Genomic DNA, 18,080 nt, shown 5'->3' on the forward strand with positions numbered 1-18,080 from the left:
AAATAATCATCACAAGTCAGGGCAATTGCACCTGTATTCCCCTTCTGTGGTCAACTCTCTTGAGTGGAGACAAGGGTCCCACCCGACCAGGGTATTTCCAGGCTGTGCAGTCCCCTGACTATACTGTGGCATTCCCAGCAGAAGGCAGCCTGCCTAAGCAGGCCTGCTTCTCTTCTCTCTTCAGAGGCAGTAGACAGTGCAATGGCCCAGTTAGACGTTATCACACAGCTCTTTCTAAGCAAGCCCTTTTAGTGTTAAGGTAAAACCATTACAGAGAAAACACATTAAAAACAATACAAGAACCTACCCGCATGCTAAAAAGCTTCCTGGAGATCAGCCCCTAACTCCAACCAGGGCTCTGGCTGGTGATTAGGCCTCCAACACCTACCCAGGAGCGTTTCCTGTGGTCACCAGTTCAGAACAGCTTTTGCTTGGAACTAGCTCCCCCATGAGTGACTGAGTCCCTCCTTTAGCCAGCTTGGGTCTTTGAAGAGACTGTGACTAGGTAATGAGCCACACAATGGGTTTCTCTTCAAGGTGCAGCTTCCAAAGGATGGCCCTGAAGTGAGACATTTGTATTGCCCTCATCCCAAGTATTTCCTGGGAACCTTGCTCAGCTAAAAGTTCAGACTGTCTGCTCCATTGTTTTCAAGAGTCCTTGGAAGCACATGGCACTTCCCAGTGTTTACCTAAGTCCTGTCTCCTCCTTAAAAGATGCTACATACCAGCCCAACATTTGCATTTTAAAGCCATGACCTCTGAAGACACTTTAACTTAGTTCAATATGGCTTGTCCAGGAGATTGCATGATCTCTGTCCCAATAATGAATCAGACAATGGAATAATAAGATAATACAACAAATAAAATAAACTTGCTATATTTAATGATACTGTCAGCAAGGGAATGCTCCTTCAAAAACATGACCTACAGTAATGCTCCAAATAATACAGCTTGTAACAGTGATGCTGCAGTATAGGGAGGAAAGATGTCATTCTAGCTAAGGCACTGGATTGGGACTCCGGAGCTCTGAGTCCAGTGCCTGGTTCTGCCACAAATTCCCTGTGTGACCTGGAGCATTGCCTTGGTTCCCGTTCCCTATCTGTCAAGTGGCACTGCTTACACTCTCTCCCATCCTTTGTCTATTTGGCCTCTCAGCTCCCTGGGGCAAAGACTGGCTTTTACTGTGTGTTTGTACAGCATCGAGTACAATCCCGGAGTTCGGCTGGAAACTCAAGGAGCTACTTATTACTCTAGTTGATTTGTCTTTGTCATGAACAGTAGCAAGGAGCACATTAGTGGAGCTGAGCTTTCGTAACTGGGAACAATGTTTTCTCTAAGCGCTGCTGCATTGCGCTTACTCTGTTACCTCATATAACAGTTTTCCTTGGTTAATTTGGAGTAATGTATCAGAAAACACACAGCGGACCCTTACATTTTTCTGATTTTGTGGGCAACATGTCCCGTAATTTTCCATTGGCACAACTTTTAAACCACCAAATGGGAGCTATTTGATACCCGGAATGGTTATGAAGTCATTTAGTGGATGAATGAATTCGCAGCAAGATCAGCAGATTTCCCATGAAGCAGAATTTGGAGGTCTCTCTCAGGAATTGCTCGGAGCGCACACTGGAGGGCTTACACATGGTGTCATCCACTCTGAGACTGTTACTATGCTCCCAGCCAGAATGATGGCTCAAAGCTCTCCAGTGCCTAGACACAATGCTGAAATGACAGCTGAATGATCGCTTGGCTCAGGTTTCTTAGAGGTGATAGTGACTGGAGAGGTGGGGGAAGGGCAGGGCATGCTAAGCTGTTTGAGAACCAGTGATAAAAAGATACAGGCCTTTCATGTAAGCAAAATCAGTCGAAAAGGGAGTAAGAAGGGAGCCAAAGGGCGGGGCTTGGGGAGCGTGAGGATGAGTGCGAGAAGACCATTAGATAGATGGAGGGTGATGAATGGGGAAATATCTGGGTTATCTGTCACGTATCCTGGCGCATGCCTGTGTGTGCGTGTTTATGGTGGCTGTGAAGTTGGATCAAAAGGGCTTGTTAAAGAAACCAAGTAGGAAAGGTAAACCTATGGCCATGGTAAGGAGTGAGTCCCTCCTTTCTCCAGTCTGGGCCTTTGGAGGGACCAGGAAGCGGAGGGTAGTTAGATGTTTGAAACACGTACAAGAAATGCATCCCCAAAGATGTAAATGAACTGCTGCCCTCACCCAAAGCAGAACGTTGGGAGGAGATCTGGGGCTCAGTTCCATCACTCTGTGGAGTTCCCTCTGCAGAGAGAGGGCTCAAAGGGAACAGAAGCCTTTCCAGGACCAGGGGCCTAGAAAAGGAAGAGGGGTTGGGTGAGAGGGCAGTGAAGAGCTGAGGCTGACTGAGGGGAGCGTGGCATTCCCAGCTTGGGGAGACACACGTGCGCTAGCTTTGATCAGTGCAAAGCGTAGCTGCAGGGGCGCAAAGGGTGGGAGAGGCTGGCCGCCCGCAGTACGTTCCTGGCTGAGACACTAGGCACATCCAGGGCAGCTAGCCCCTCTTGGATCCTGCCACTCATGCTGCTGCAACTCTCCATGTAGCGCGCTTGCTCGATCCCAGCTAATGCGCGCACGTCACCTCCAGCTGGGAACTGCGGCCCCAGCTCGAAGGGCAGACATGCCCTGAAGCTACGTCTGCATGGTGACTGGGCCTGTCATCTGCAGCCCATGTAGACATACCCACGCTAGCTTTAATCTAGCCAGCTCGCTAAAAACAGCAAGGAGGAGTGCAGGGTTGGACCGTGCCGAAGAGCCGGCTGTGGGGTTCCCTGGAGCTGGGGTTCTCAACAGTGCTACTGAAAACGGACGGGTCCACCTGCCAAAAGTGGCCTGGAGTTCAGGTGGGTCTCCTTTCTGTTGGGGGGGAGGGGCGGGAGCTTGACACCCATTTCTCTCATCTTCCTGTCAGGAGGCTGTGTTGAGTATTGTCACAATGGACCCTGACAGCCGTCAGGCCAAGTCCTGCCTTTCCACATGTGCACAGCCCTCGCTGGCCTCAGTCTGTGGGACAAGCATGCACCAAGGGGGGCTCAGGCCCTGACTGCTCAAAGACCACCTGTATTAGGAAGATATAACAGATCAGTGGGAGGCGCTGGGAGTGACAGGACATCCTGCTTAGGGCTCTCAGGGGAGGAGAACGTGCCCCAGAAAACACAAGCCCCGTGGAGTTCACTTCTGAACCTATGTCAGCAGCAACTGCAGTGGCTAGAGATGCAACTCGAGTGGCTAGAGTTCTGTAATAAAAGGCGAAGATCTTCCATTCATCAAGAGGAGGCCTGAAGATGCGAGTGGAAAAGCTGCTTCTCTCTCAACACACACACATGCAGGATGACAAAGTGGGTGATGTGGTTATGAAGTTTATAAATCAGAGGTCTTTTTTTGTGTGTGTCATTCCCAGACTCTGACTGTTTCGTTGAGCAAAGCTGGTTTTCAACAGAGCCCTGTATGTCCCAAATACTCGAAACACATGCGCTGCCTTCAAGCTTCCAGTCAGCATAGCGTTTGCAAAGCAGTATTAGAGTGGCATCGACTGGCCCAGCTGTAAGTCATGGCTCTGTTTCCATTGTAAGCCCATATTTTCAGGGGAGCTATAACTCAGCAGTAAAAATTCATCACTGACTGAAACTTGGCCACCAGCATGCTCAGCTTGGGAGAATATATTTTTTAAAGTGGTAGGCGTGCAAAAGCAAAGGCGGAACCAAATTCCTCAGCATCTGAGTGCGCTCAGACACTTACAAATAAAAAAATCGTTTTGTATTCTAACAATGAAAGATTTAACATCCTTAGAAGCTTAAAAGCTAAAAGCATTGACAAACTTATTACAGACATAGAATCGCTAGGCTGGATCTGACATGGGGTCCGTTTTATCCCACACCCTAGGCCAGTACCAGAGGCTTCAGGGAAAAGTGCAGGATTCCCTGTGACGCACTATCATGGAATAGAACAGAGTAGGAGCAGCTTCTTCCTGATCCCAGGCAGTTAGTAAGTGGTTCTGCCCTGGAGCATGGAGGTTTATATCCCACATTACATTTTCATCTTCTTTGATGTAATCGTGGAACTTCTTCTTATCAACATATATAGCCATTTCTTTTGCTGCTGGTCTCAGTCATAACTAGTGAAAATGGAAAAGTTTTCACTAAAATCTAAGGTTTCAGAGTAGCAGCCATCTTAGTCTGTATCTGCAAAAAGAAAAGGAGGACTTGTAGCACCTTACAGACGAACCAATTTATTTGAGCATAAGCTTTCATGAGCTACAGCTCACCTCATCGGATGCATTCAGTGGAAAATACAGTGAGGAGATTTATATACACAGAGAACATGAAACAATGGGTGTTACCATACACACTGTAACCAGAGTGATGAGGTAAGGTGAGCTATTACCAGCAGGAGTGTGTGTGTGGGGGAACCTTTTGCAGTGATAATCAAGGTGGGCCATTTCCAGCAGTTGACAAGAACGTCTGAGGAACAGCGGGGGGGGGGGGGGGGAGGAGAAGGGGAAATAAACATGGGGAAATAGTTTTAATTTGTGTAATGACCCATCCACTCCCAGTCTTTATTCAAGCCTAAATTAATTGTATCCAGATTGCAAATTAATTCCAATTCAGCAGTCTCTCGTTGGAGTCTGTTTCTGAAGTTTTTTTGTTGAAGAATTGCCACTTTTAGGTCTGTCATCGAGTGACCAACGAGATTGAAGTGTTCTCCAACTGGTTTTTGAATGTTATAATTCTTGACGTCTGATTTGTGTCCATTGATTCTTTTACGTAGAGACTGTCCAGTTTGACCAATGTACATGGCAGAGGGGCATTGCTGGCACATGATGGCATATATCACATTGGTGGATGTGCAGGTGAACGAGCCTCTGATAGTGTGGCTGATGTTATTAGGCCCTATGATGGTGTCCCCTGAATAGATATGTGGACACAGTTGGCAACGGGCTTTGTTGCAAGGATAGGTTCCTGGGTTAGTGGTTCTGTTGTGTGGTGTGTGGTTGCTGGTGAGTATTTGCTTCAGGTTGGGGGGCTGTCTGTAAGCAAGGACTGGCCTGTCTCCCAAGATCTGTGAGAGTGATGGGTCATCCTTCAGGATAGGTTGTAGATCCTTGATGATGCATTGGAGAGGTTTTAGTTGGGGGCTGAAGGTGATGGCTAGTGGTGTTCTGTTATTTTCTATGTTGGGCCTGTCCTGTAGTAGGTAACTTCTGGGTACTCTTCTGGCTCTGTCAATCTGTTTCTTCACTTCCGCAGGTGGGTATTGTAGTTGTAAGAATGCTTGATAGAGACCTTGTTGGTGTTTGTCTCTGTCTGAGGGGTTGGAGCAAATGCGGTTGTATCGTAGAACTTGGCTGTAGACGATGGATCGTGTGGTGTGGTCAGGATGAAAGCTGGAGGCATGTAGGTAGGAATAGCGGTCAGTAGGTTTCCGGTATAGGGTGGTGTTTATGTGACCATCGTTTATTAGCACTGTAGTGTCCAGGAAGTAGATCTCTTGTGTGGACTGGACCAGGCTGAGGTTGATGGTGGGATGGAAATTGTTGAAATCATGGTGGAATTCCTCAAGGGCTTCTTTTCCATGGGTCCAGATGATGAAGATGTCATCAATGTAGTGCGAGTAGGGGCATTAGGGGACGAGAGCTGAGGAAGGGTTTTTCTAAGTCAGCCATAAAAATGTTGGCATACTGTGGGCCATGTGGGTACCCGTAGCAGTGCCGCTGATCTGAAGGTATATATTGTCCCCAAATGTGGAATAGTTATGGGTGAGGACAAAGTCACAAAGTTCAGCCACCAGGTTAGCCGTGACATTATCGGGGATACTGTTCCTGACGGCTTGTAGTCCATCTTTGTGTGGAATGTTGGTGTAGAGGGCTTCTACATCCATAGTGGCCAGGATGGTGTTATCAGGAAGATCACCAGCGGATTGTAGTTTCCTCAGGAAGTCAGTGGTGTCTCGAAGGTAGCTGGGAGTGCTGGTAGCGTAGGGCCTGAGGAGGGAGTCTACACAGCCAGACAATCCTGCTATCAGGGTGCCAATGCCTGAGATGATGGGGCGTCCAGGATTTCCAGGTTTATGAATCTTGGGTAGCAGATAGAATATCCCAGGTCGGGGTTCCAGGCGTGTGTCTGTGTGGATTTGTTCTTGTGCTTTTTCAGGGAGTTTCTTGAGCAAATGCTGTAGTTTCTTTTGGTAACCCTCAGTGGGATCAGAGGGTAATGGCTTGTAGAAAGTGGTGTTGGAGAGCTGCCGAGCAGCCTCTTGTTCATATTCCGACCTATTCATGATGACAACAGCACCTCCTTTGTCAGCCTTTTTGATTATGATGTCAGAGTTGTTTCTGAGGCTGTGGATGGCATTGTGTTCTGCACGGCTGAGGTTATAGGGCTTCATTAGCTCTCAAAAATGATTTGGTTCTGGGCTGAGTTTGAGATCATCTGGTTATATCCGCTTAGGCCCTTGACAGCTCTCCTGGTTTTATTGTCATGTTAGATTCCAATCCCGAGATCTCCACAGAAATAAGATCTGCATCTATTTTTCCCATGTATGTTTAGCCTTGATAAGTAAAGAGACACAGTGTTTTCCCTGTTATAATGCATACTTAACCAGCTACGTCTCAGGAGTTAGAGTGAGAACTGTGTGAAAGAATACCAGGTTCACTGTGCACCCGACTCTGAGGATGACATGTAGGCCAGGATCTGGGATATGTGTGTAAAGGCTGAACATCAGGAAGCATGGAGCACCAGACAGCTGCACTGCCAAGACATTAAGAAGGAGAAAATGTCTTGCAGATGAGTAATGCAATGCTCTTGGATTAATCCCATCTTTCTTCGCTACAGCGAAGCATCCCAGAGCCACTGGGAGGGTTTGGAAGATCATCTGACTACTTCTTCACTCTCCTTCTCCTGACCTTTCTCCTCTTAGAAAGTGAGGAAAGGAAGAAGGAAATCTGAGGGAGTGATTAAGAGGAAATGTGGTCGTGGGGTTAAGGCACAGAACTGGGAGTCCGGGACTCTCAATTCTATTCTTGGCTCAGCCACAGAGAACAGGGAAATTTAGGCCAGTTAATTTAAACCCCTGAGTTTTTAGAACAGCTTTCAGTTCTGCAAGGAGAAATCAAGTACTAAGAATCTTATCTAGAGATCTTCATCAGGAGATCCCCCGGTGCTTTAAAAAGGAGGTGTAATGCCTAGGGGTCCGGTGGATCGAAGGGCAGACCAGATCAGTGGTGGGAGTCCACACAAAGGTCTGGTAGCCAGGAGATCTAATCCAAGAGGAAGGTATAAGGGGTTGGCTGGTGGGGTGAGGCAGCAAGTCAGGAGGAGGTGGGGCGGCAAGGCAGGGTCAGGCGGGTCCGTGAAGCTAGCAGCAGGCAATGGCTTGTTTTGCTCAGACATGGCCAGAAAGAAAGCAGGAAGTTTATATCAGGTCACCAGCCAGTCAGGGTCAAGACCACGTGGCCAATCAGGAAGCAGGCCGTGGAGCACTGGTAGCCGGCCCACTCACATCTGTGAGTTCCCTGGTAGTCTGACCTAGTGGAAAGGTATGATGGCCAAGGCTGCTTGCTGAGAATCCAGTGGGCCTGGGTTTGGAACCAGCGTCCCGACAGGAGGTCAGTATCATTATCCCATTTTACAGATGGGGAAAGTGAGGCACAGAGATGGGAACTGAAGAGCCAGGAATAGAAACCAGGTCTCCTGACTCCCAGTCCAGTCCAGTGCCCTATCCATTAGGCCATGCTGTCTAAATAGAGGCCAGCCTGAGGTCCATGTTTGTCCTTGAGGGTACACGTTTGTCCCATGGAAAGCCTGTTACGAAGTGTGATTAAAGTGCTGCATTAGGCTTGTGCTGAGCCCTCTGTGTATGCTGGAATTTCACTCCCGGTGTTTAATTTCCTTGTCTACAAAATGGAGATAATTGGTTGAAACAATAATTAAATCCTCTGTAACCATGAGTAATATGAATTATAAAAATAACTAGATGAATGTGACATGATGGGAACAAACCACCATGGCTTCTGTAAGGGAAAATCATGCCTCTAATCTCCTAGAATCTCTGAGCATGTCAAAAAGGTGGAGAAAGGAGAAATAATTAATATGATTTATATGAACTTTCCAAAAAGCTTTTGACAAAGTCCATCATGAGAGGTTATTAAACTAAGTCATCATGGGTGAGAAGTCACATTCTGTGATGGATTAGACAATGGCTAAGAGAAAGCAAATAGGAATAAATGATACACTTTCACCATGGCAGCGGAGGGGCGGGTGTCCCAAGGTTCTGCACAAGGACCGGGGTACTGTAAGATATTCCTTAATGATCTGGAAAAGTGGGTGAACAGCAAGATGGCAATATCTGCAGATGGTGTGGAATCTTGCTGGTTACTCAAGACTAGAGTAGGCTTCAAAAAATGTTAAGGGGACACGGCAAAAGGGCAGATGAAATTCAATGCTGACACACGCAAGAGAATGCTCACTGGAGAGAATAATAAGGGGCAGCATTCCCCATAAATTGCCTTTTTTGGAGTTTCTTGCATCTTCCACTGAAGTATCTGGTGTTGGCAACTGTCAGGGATGGGATCCTGGGCAAGATGGACTTTGGGTCTGATCCAGTCTGGCAATCCCACCTCACTGGAGCAGAGGAGTTGTTAGGCTAAATTAATCTGTGTACAGTGAGTGTGGAAGGGGCTATGGAAATGCAACAGAATAGTGTTGAGCCACTGCATTGAATAACACACACTACTTTGGAAATACCTCCCCCTTACAATCTAATGACTCCTCTTTCTGTGGCCCAATTTAATTTCCACTAAAGTCAATGACAAAACCCTCATTAGCTTCACTGGTGCAGGCCCAGGCCCACTGATGGCCATTTCTTTTTCTTTTTTTTACTGGCAATGACTTGCTCCCAACACAAGTGCCAACCGGAGAAGACTCTAAAGGTGTTCTTACCTTCTGAATCAAGCTAGCAAACTGCAGATTTCTTGAGAAGGAAATGTTGAGGACGGTGCTATATGCATTTTCGCCTTTGTTCTCCAGCGTAGCTTCTACAGCCACCCTCCTCCTCGTGCTCTCTATGATAAAAACGGAGGTATCAAAAGATAGTGTGTAGGCGGTGCAATCCGATGGTGACTTTCTCAGTACTCTTCTGCAATACTCCCTGCAAGAAAAGCACAGCATTAAACCAGCGGCCAGGTTGGCACTGTGATCAGAGGACTTCATCTGTGAAAGCTTTGGAGAACACATAGCACATAAGATCTTATATAATCAGGGGCTCCTTATACACCCAAGAGCTTATCTGCGGACATAGGAGGCAGTTCACACGATTAGTTTGCATCGACACACAGGAAGTTAAGCTCTGAGCTGCTCCAGTTAGGTAAATGAAGGTGTATCTTTTCTACTGCATTTAAGCTGGTTAAATAAACATAGTGATCAGTTTGTACATAAGCACGCTGGAGATGCTGTCTTTGCGTCCAGCTATTAGAATGAATGTGAGACGCTCTGGACAACAGCTGTATGTGCTTAATGTATTAGACACGAATAGTATGGGCTAAGTTTTCAGATGCCTTTAAACCAGCCCCTAAAAATGTGTGCAAATGTTAGCATGTCAGCAAAACTGTAGGCACGCTTGCATTTGGCCATGAACGTTGATACTCAGCTACCAACCTGGGTACACAAATGCATATCGGTTCAACCAAAATAGGGGTTTTTGTATGTACTGCTGCACGCATAACCGTTTTGCAGGTCGAAGAAATCAGAGGCCCTGTTTGAAAATCAGGGCTGACAGGCTTGCAAGCATATTTCATGTAGATGAACAAGTTGTGCATCACTGCATTTGGAGGATTAATGAAGTCTCCTTTACAGGGCGGTAGATTGCTACATGCCAGATGCCTTAGGGAGGAAAAGAATGAGTTCCAAATTGGAGAGTCCAGTATAGTGGGGACAGGGAACATCCCCTGCCACTGGAGGGGAAGTAGCTGGGATGCATTATTTACTGACATTCAGCTCAGCTCTGGCAAGATAAAAAAACCCTCTAAGCTTTGAAGAAAGAATAGCAACTCAATCATGTTTCTATTTCATTAGTGTGCACGTGCATTTCCTATACAGTATTTCTTCTCACCAATGGTCCTCAACAGAAGACACTGTGAAGCCAAGGAGATCTGGAGAAGACCCCTCTTGAAAGCCCACTTTTGCTATCCCTTGCTCTGCCACAAGGGGCACTTGTGAAAGTGAAAATTCTCTCTAGGAGCATTGGGACACTTATAGACAATCATGCTAACAAAAACCATGCTGTAGACCAGAGGTTCTCAAACTGGGGTCCGCAGAATGAGGGTACTCCAGGGGCTCTGTGAGTCATGTCTGGCTCCAGGGGACACGAGTCATGTCTCGGACTGCCAGCCCCGCTGATCAACTCCTTCCCTTTCCTCCCAGTGCCTTCTGCCGGCTGCGGAACAGCTGTTCAGTGGTGTGCAGGAGGCGCTGGGAGGGAGGGGGAGGAGTGGGGATGGGGCATGCTCGGGGGAGGGGGTGGAACGAGGCAGGGAAGAGGAGGGGCAGGGGTGCAGGAGGGGCAGGGGTGGGGCCTTGGGGGAAGAGGTGGAGTGGGGGCGGGGCTTGGGGCTGAGCAGGGGTTGAGCCCCCCCGGGGAAAATTAGAAGCTGGCTTGGGGGTCCGCAAAAAATTTTAAATCAAAATGGGGGTCCTCGGGTTACTACATTTTGAGAACCGCTGCTGTAGACTACTCCCCTAGCGACTACTGAGCATGGTTTCTGAACACAGTTGCTGCGTTAGGTATGGACACAAATATTCTCTACACCTCTATCTTCCCAGTATCAATGTTTAAAATTACTCCAAGCACAAGGACTCTTTTAGGCCCAAACATGCCTGGGAATCACAGTCACTAATTATTATATTACAGGAACCAAAATCAAACTGCAAAGAGAGCAGCGAGAGGTTTTCTCCTCCTAGAGAACCTTTACTAGGAAGATTTTGTAAGTGACCCCAGGACACTAAATGTAAACTTGTTTCTGCTGTAGTCATCAAACCCATAATTGCCAAGTGGGTGAGAGCAGCATTTTTTGTGTATTTATGGACAGGTTTCCCTGGGGCTTGTCACCATAGTGTGAGACATTAGTTGTATCGTCCATCACCAACACACTGCACATGTGTGCCCGGGAAGAGGTGTTCTCCTGGGTGGGGCGTGCACTGCCAGACTGGGGGTAGGGGAGGCAATAGGGCTGGGGAGTGGAGGGAGGAAGGGAAGTTAATTTACTGGACTTTGCTAGGGGCTGTAAAATACAAGTAAAATCAAAGAGAAAGCGTGAAAATGAATGAAATATACAAATCTGTAATGAGGAAAGCTAAACCTGTGATCTGATTTCAGCAATCCCCTGCATTTCGTGACATGATTTCCTGGTTAGCAGGACAATTTAATCTGGATTATCTACTCACGTGGCAGTTGGAATATCATTTTTAGCATCAAGGACCAGATCAGGGACACAGTGTTCATCCTCATTGCATCCATTCCAGAAAGGCACCTTAAGGGGAAATGGCAAGAGAAATCCAAACGGCGTTTTGACGTGCACAGCATGTGCTGAGCAGAGTTTTCATGCACTGTGCACCCACGGTTGCGATTTTTAGTCAATCAAAGCCACAAACTAAATGCTTTAAAACAACAAAAAAATTAATACAATAAAAATAAACAATACAAGAGAGATTCTTGATCATCTGCCCATTGGAAAGGTAAAGGTGCAAAAGTATTGAGTTAAGGGATAAATTAGCCGACCACCAAGTTTATCATTCAGATTGCTTTGGTTTTGCTTTTTAATTCCAATCTAGAGCACAAATATTTCAAACGTCAGTACAAACCATACACCCGACTTTCAAAGACTTCCTGCTTTCTGTCTAAGCTCACCTGGAATATACACTCCATTATCAGCTACCTTCTCTCTCTTTCTCTCTCTCTCTCTCTCTCTGCCTCCTTTGTTCACACTAATTAAGCTATTGCTACTATGATTTTTAAAACTCTACGTGGCAGATGCTCAGTTGGCGGAAATCAGTGTGGCTCCATCATTGACGTCAACTGGACTATGCTAATTTACACCAGGTGAGGATCTAGCCCAAAATGTTTAGAGATTATAATAATAGTGTAACATGTCTACAGCATCTTTTGCTGTGAGGGACCATAAAGTGCTTTACAAACTATACTCAAGGGGTCACTTTGTCTCCCACAGAAGCAGCCTTCATGGTATAACGTGTCGGTGGTTTAGCAGAGTGCAGCAATGTTACACAAGAGTTTAGGACAGGAAGTGAAGAATACTGTACCCAGCTGGAATTACAGGAGGATCTGGGATAGGCAGAGTGTAGGCACTTCGGTTAGGATCTGGGGTTAGCACCCCACCTCTTGCAAACACAGCCATGGGTCCCTCTGTGAAATGGAAGGCACGTGCATGGGAAACCCCCTGACCCATAAGTCTTAGCTACCTGCCAAAGATTTAGAATGATATCTCCACAGGGTAATAGTTGAACATAAGAGCCCCAGGGCTGCTCTTATCAGATTGGCTCTGCAACAGGGGAGCGTACTGGTATTGCACACTTTTGAGTTGATTTTCTATTCTCTGCAGAGCTGCCTGGCTCCAGGGGGTGGTTTTAACTTATGCCACTGCTACACGATCCCTTGGGAAACTGGAGAATAGGGACAGCAGAGACTGTTCCTATGACACCCCCTGTATGGCTGTGCCCTTTCCTCCCCTTATGCCAGGGGGCTAGTTTCTGGCACGGGAGGTGATGGAGTTGTTCCTACCAGCTTTGCACTAATCTCCCCTGTACCAGGGGAATCTGCCAGTGACACTCACTGGGTGCTTAGGTTTGTTTTGCTCCATGTAGGCCGAAGTGGCACAAAGTGAACTTGCTGGACCATGGAATCCAGCCCTTTATGGTTAACCATTGACAATTTTGCTTCTCCTGTCAAAGCCAGGGGACAAGGTTTTAATACCACTGGCTCTGATGTGAGTGAGGATAAGGCTCTAAGTGATACCAATAACATGGATTCTCATATGTGCCATGGTTCACAGAGAAAGGAATAACAAATATGCATTGTGCAGGTAGGATATCACTGAGATTTACTGGAGCAGGCGTGCTCCAGCAGTTGAGAGTCAGGAGACCTGGTTTCTCCTTATGACTCTATCACCGGCTGGCCGTCTGCATGTCTACACTTCGAGTTGGGGATGTGATTTGCAGCGGGAGGAGACATCCCCGGGCTAAAACTAAGAGTAGCCGGCTCAAAGTACAGACAAACCCTATGTGACCTTAGGCCACTCACACAGCCTCTCTGCACCTCAGTTTCCTCATCTATAAAATGGTGAGAATATACCTTAGCCACCTCCATAAAGAGCTTTGAGATCCTTGGGTGAAAGGTGCTATAGATAATTAGTGCAGACTATTGCTCAGACTGATTCTGCAGGGGGCTATCCCACGCAGAGTACTTTCCGCCAAGTGCAGTGACCATTACGTACAGAGACTTTAAATCCAGTTGGCCAGCCATCATCCATCATGGGACCGTGGTCGGGATTCTCCAGCCTATATTCGACTGAAAATGTCACAGGCTTCACATAGTCTGCTGTGTCCTAGAGGCAGAGAAAATAAGAACATAAGAACGGCCATACTGGGTCAGACCAGTGGTCCATCTAGCCCACTATGCTGTCTCTGATAGTAGCCAGTGCCAGATGCTTCAGAGAGAATGAATAGAACAGAGTAATTTTGAGTGATCCATCCCTTGTTGTTCAGTTCCGGCTTCTGGCAGTCAGAGGTTTAGGGACACCCTGAGTATGCAGTTGTGTCCCTGACCATCTTGGCTAATTCTTTTTTGAACCTTACAACATCCTCTGGCAATGAGTTCCACAGGTTGACTGTGTGTTGTGTGAAGAAATCCTTCCTTATGTTTGTTGTAAACTTGCTGCCTATTAATTTCATTGGGTGACCCCTGGTTCTTGTGTTATGTGAAGGGGTAAATAACACTTTCCCATTCACTTTCTCCACCCCATTCATGATTTTATAGGCCTCAATCATATTCCCCTCACTCATCTCTTTTCTAAAATGAACAATCCCGGTCTTTTAAATCTCTCCTCATACGGAAGTTGTTCTATATCCCTAATCATTTTTGTTGTCCTTGTCTGCACCATTTCCAATTCTATTATATCTTTTTGAGATGGGGTGATCAGAACTGCATGCAGAATTCAAGCTGTGAGTTATACCATGGCTCTGTACAGTGGCATTATGATATTTTCTGTTTTATTATCTATCCCTTTCCTAATAGTTCCTAACATTCTGTTAGCTTTTTTGATTGCCACTACACATTGAGTTGATGATTTCGGGGAACTACCCACCATGACTTCAAGGTCTCTTTCTTGAGTGGTAACATCTAATTTAGACCCCCATCATTTTGTATGTATAGTTGGGATTATTTTTTCCCATGTGCCTTACTTTGCATTTATCAACATTGAGGTACTTAACAAAATATTTGCTATTAGTTTTTGTGTTCTTAGCCAGTTGGTCTTCAAATTCTTTTTGGGCCTGTTTTATTACACTTTTAAACTTGACTTGCCAGGGTTTGTGCTCCTTTCTATTTTCCTCACTAGGATTTGACTTCCAATTTTTAAAAGACGTCTTTTTGTCTCTAACTGTCTCTTTTACTCTGCTCTTCACCATGGTGGCACTTTTTCAGCCTCCTTCCTGTTTTTTTATTTTGGAGTATACATTTAATTTGAGCCCCTCTGATGGTGTTTTTAAATGGTCTCCATGAGTTTGAAGGCATTTCACCCTTGTGACTGTTCCTTTTAATTTCCATTTAATTAGCTTCCTCATTTTTGTGTAGTTCTCCTTTTTGAAGTTAAATGCTACTGTGCTGGGTTTCTTTGGCATTTTCCCCCCTATAAGGATGTTAAATGTAATTACTTTATGGTCATTATTACTAAGTGATTCAGCTATATTCACTCTTAGACCAGATCCTGTGTTCCATTTAGGACTAAATCAAGAATTGCCTCTTCCCTTGTGGGTTCCAGGACACGCTGCTCCAAGAAGCAGTCATTTCATGTGTCTAGAAATTTTATCTAGGCATCCCTTCCTGAGGTGACATATAACCAGTCAATATGAGGATCGTTGAAATCCCCCATTATTACTGGGTTTTCTGCTTTTGTAGCCTCTCTAATACATCATTAAAAATTTGAAGATGTTTTCCACAGGAATAGTTGGGTGCAATGAAAACACAAACCGAACCATGGTGGAACAATTTTTTACAAAGTAAATGTATCACAGTTTAACAGACTTTGCATTCGTCTTCTTTTATCTCACAGCTAAAGGACATTACAGAGGTGAGACAACAAACACAGCCTCTTACTGCTCTGAGATTGCATGCATGCCTCCTGACCTATACAAATAAAATGTGAGGGGAGTGTGTGTGTGTGTGTGTGTGTGTAGAAGTGAAAGGGGTACTTAGGAGTGCAGAACATCCGCTTTGAAACAGTTGATCATCACAAAGAGTGATTGTTTATACCACACCAGATTTCCCAAACTGTATCAACTGCGTATAGAGAGACATACTGGCTGCCCTTGACTTAATGGACCAGAAACAAAGGTGCAGATGTTTATATGTGTGTGTGTGACTTTTGGATATCTGGCTCTAGAAAATAATGCCAGAGAGAAACTTATGAGCAGAAATGAATGCAAATCACTCACTCAGATTCAAACTTCAGAAGCAAACTTCCCCAAATTTCACAGAAGTTTGAGTCTGGGGATTTGGCCTGGCTAACTGTGAATTTCAGCTCAAGATCACAATCCAAATTTCCCCAAAATCTGAGGGTATATGGATCCAGGCTTTTGTTAAGATCTATCTCCACTTGTGAGTAATTTCCCATCATTTAGTTTGGTCAGTTTTATCATATTTCTTTCTTGGCTGGGCTCTGCTATGCAGAAACTTTAATTGGCTTCTAACCCAAGAGCAAGAGGAGCCTACTGGTAGGAGAAGTGCACAAAGTGAAAAAGTCTGGGAAGCCAAATGAAAACATTTGGTCCTGAATCAAAGTCACCGGGTGTGTTTGTACTGAGTTCAGAACCATTGGGACTGGTCCTCAAACGTGATCGGTATGAATTCCGTAGATTACAGCACTGAAATGATAAAAGGCTTTTAGGAAAAAATAACTAGGGATTGGGAGGAGTTCAGGTCCCTTACTGGTTCACATGGCAGACTGAGCAGCTATAAAACTTCAGCAGCTCTCTCAAGCGGATTTCATCCTTAACCACATCAAACCCAACAATAATAAATCCGGACTTGGAGATAAAGTTTAGCTTGGTTTCCAGCCATGTGATGTACTCGAGGCACTTCCGCTTGGTTTATATGTCTGCTTCCTGATGTGATTCTGTTTTGCATGAAAATACTTACCAAGACGTGAAAATTTAGCTTGTCACAGTGTTCTTGTCCTGCAGACAATGTGACCAGCCTATGAGTGTGCCGGTCGCTATTTTCATCCAGATGAGCCCGTGGCGTGTACCTTCGTTCGTCAATGGTGGCATTGTATTTTAATCCTGAAAAGGGAAATGTTTGATTCTGATTTCTTTCTACTGTTATGTTTTTATGTGGCAAAGCCTCCGCTCTGCCCCATCCTTTCCTAGAGCACAAATCAACATTCTCCTACCAGAATAAAACGAACATCTATGAATTGTCAATGCATGGAGTCAAAATGACATCAGCAGAGCTTATCAAAGCCCCCTTTTTAAAAACAAGATGCTAATTCAGAGGACTGAAGGCAACTTTTGGTTGTTGCCAATTTGCCCTTTTAAGAAGCTGGCCGAATCGCAGGTCATGTAAGGCAGCAGTTCTCAATCTTTTTCTTTCTGAGGCCCCCACAACGTGCTATAAAAACTCCACAGCCCACCTGTGCCACAACAACTGGTTTTCTGCATCTAAAAGCGAGGGCTGACATCAAGGGGTAGCAAGCAGGGCAATTGCCTGCTGGGGCCCTACACCACAGGGGCTCTGCTGGAGCCTCATTGCCCAGGCTTCGGCTTCAGCTCCGAGTGGCAGGGCTCAGGGCCCTGGGCTTCAGCCCCAGGCCGTGGGGCTTTGGCTTTCTACCCTTGACCCCAGTGAGTCTAATGCTGGCTCTGCTTGGTGGCCTCCCTGAACCCTGCTCTCGGCCCCCGGTCCCCTGGTTGAGAACCACTGTTGTAAGATATAAACAGACAGCCCTCACATCGTACTGTATCTGCACATATGGAACCCTGTCCATTGTGTCAGCCAGCTGGTGCCCAAAATGATTTGTTTATGTATGTTTCTGCCTAACGCTGTAACATGCACCATCTACAAGCTTTGGAGCTCAGCTCTTGTACATCCGAATCACCACAACATCTTTACAATGAACACCTTGGTAGGGGAGGAAGCAAAGCACAAAGGCAGTCCCATCAATCATGCCATTCCAGCCAAGGATCAGAAGATGAGATGGACATCTAGGTGTAGGCTTTGTTAGGCTGGCTAGCAGAGGAAGTAAATTCCAGAGTGGTGAGTCATGAACAGTCCACTGAGCCAGTGGTCTCCCAGAATTAAAATCAAGGGGCTGTTAGCAGAAGACGAGCTCAATGGTCAGAAAGAGAGGTAGTTTCTAAGGCAGCCTAGACCCAGGCTAGGGTATGAAGGGCTTAACAAATCGAAATTAATCCCATGAATAGCACTGGAAACCAGACTACATGTCTAATATGCTCCATGTGACGAATATATCAAGCAGACAAGCAGCTGGACTCTCCACCAGCTGATGCTCTCAGGTGTCTAAGAGTAGCCCCCTGTAGTGCACACTTCAGTAATCTGATCTATAGGTTACAAAAGTTATGGATAACTGTGGTGAGATCAGAGGGGAAACGCACAAGGAAAAGGAACAACAGCAATACCTGAGAACCTGGGAGTCAGGGATTTGGGATTCTGGAGCCACTTTAGGCTTTTTAACAGACATTCTAGATGTATTTACATTCCTGTTTCAACAATCCACCATATAAAAGGGTCATTTCAGGACACAGATTA

General features: G+C 45.9%; 1 protein-coding gene across 1 annotated transcript in view; it reads right to left on the bottom strand.

Moving 5' to 3' along the window:
* Positions 1-18,080, bottom strand: part of ITGA11 (integrin subunit alpha 11) — a 75,051-nt gene that overhangs the window by 28,349 nt on the left and 28,622 nt on the right. The window contains exons 12-15 of the mRNA XM_078854706.1: positions 16,452-16,594; positions 13,531-13,641; positions 11,468-11,553; positions 8,969-9,176 (exon numbers count right to left, since the gene is read on the bottom strand). Coding sequence (XP_078710832.1) covers positions 8,969-9,176; positions 11,468-11,553; positions 13,531-13,641; positions 16,452-16,594 — 548 coding nt within the window. The remainder of the gene's footprint in view (positions 1-8,968; positions 9,177-11,467; positions 11,554-13,530; positions 13,642-16,451; positions 16,595-18,080) is intronic.

The sequence above is a fragment of the Lepidochelys kempii genome, chromosome 10 (assembly GCF_965140285.1).
Source record: "Lepidochelys kempii isolate rLepKem1 chromosome 10, rLepKem1.hap1, whole genome shotgun sequence".
Lineage (NCBI taxonomy): Eukaryota > Metazoa > Chordata > Testudines > Cheloniidae > Lepidochelys > Lepidochelys kempii.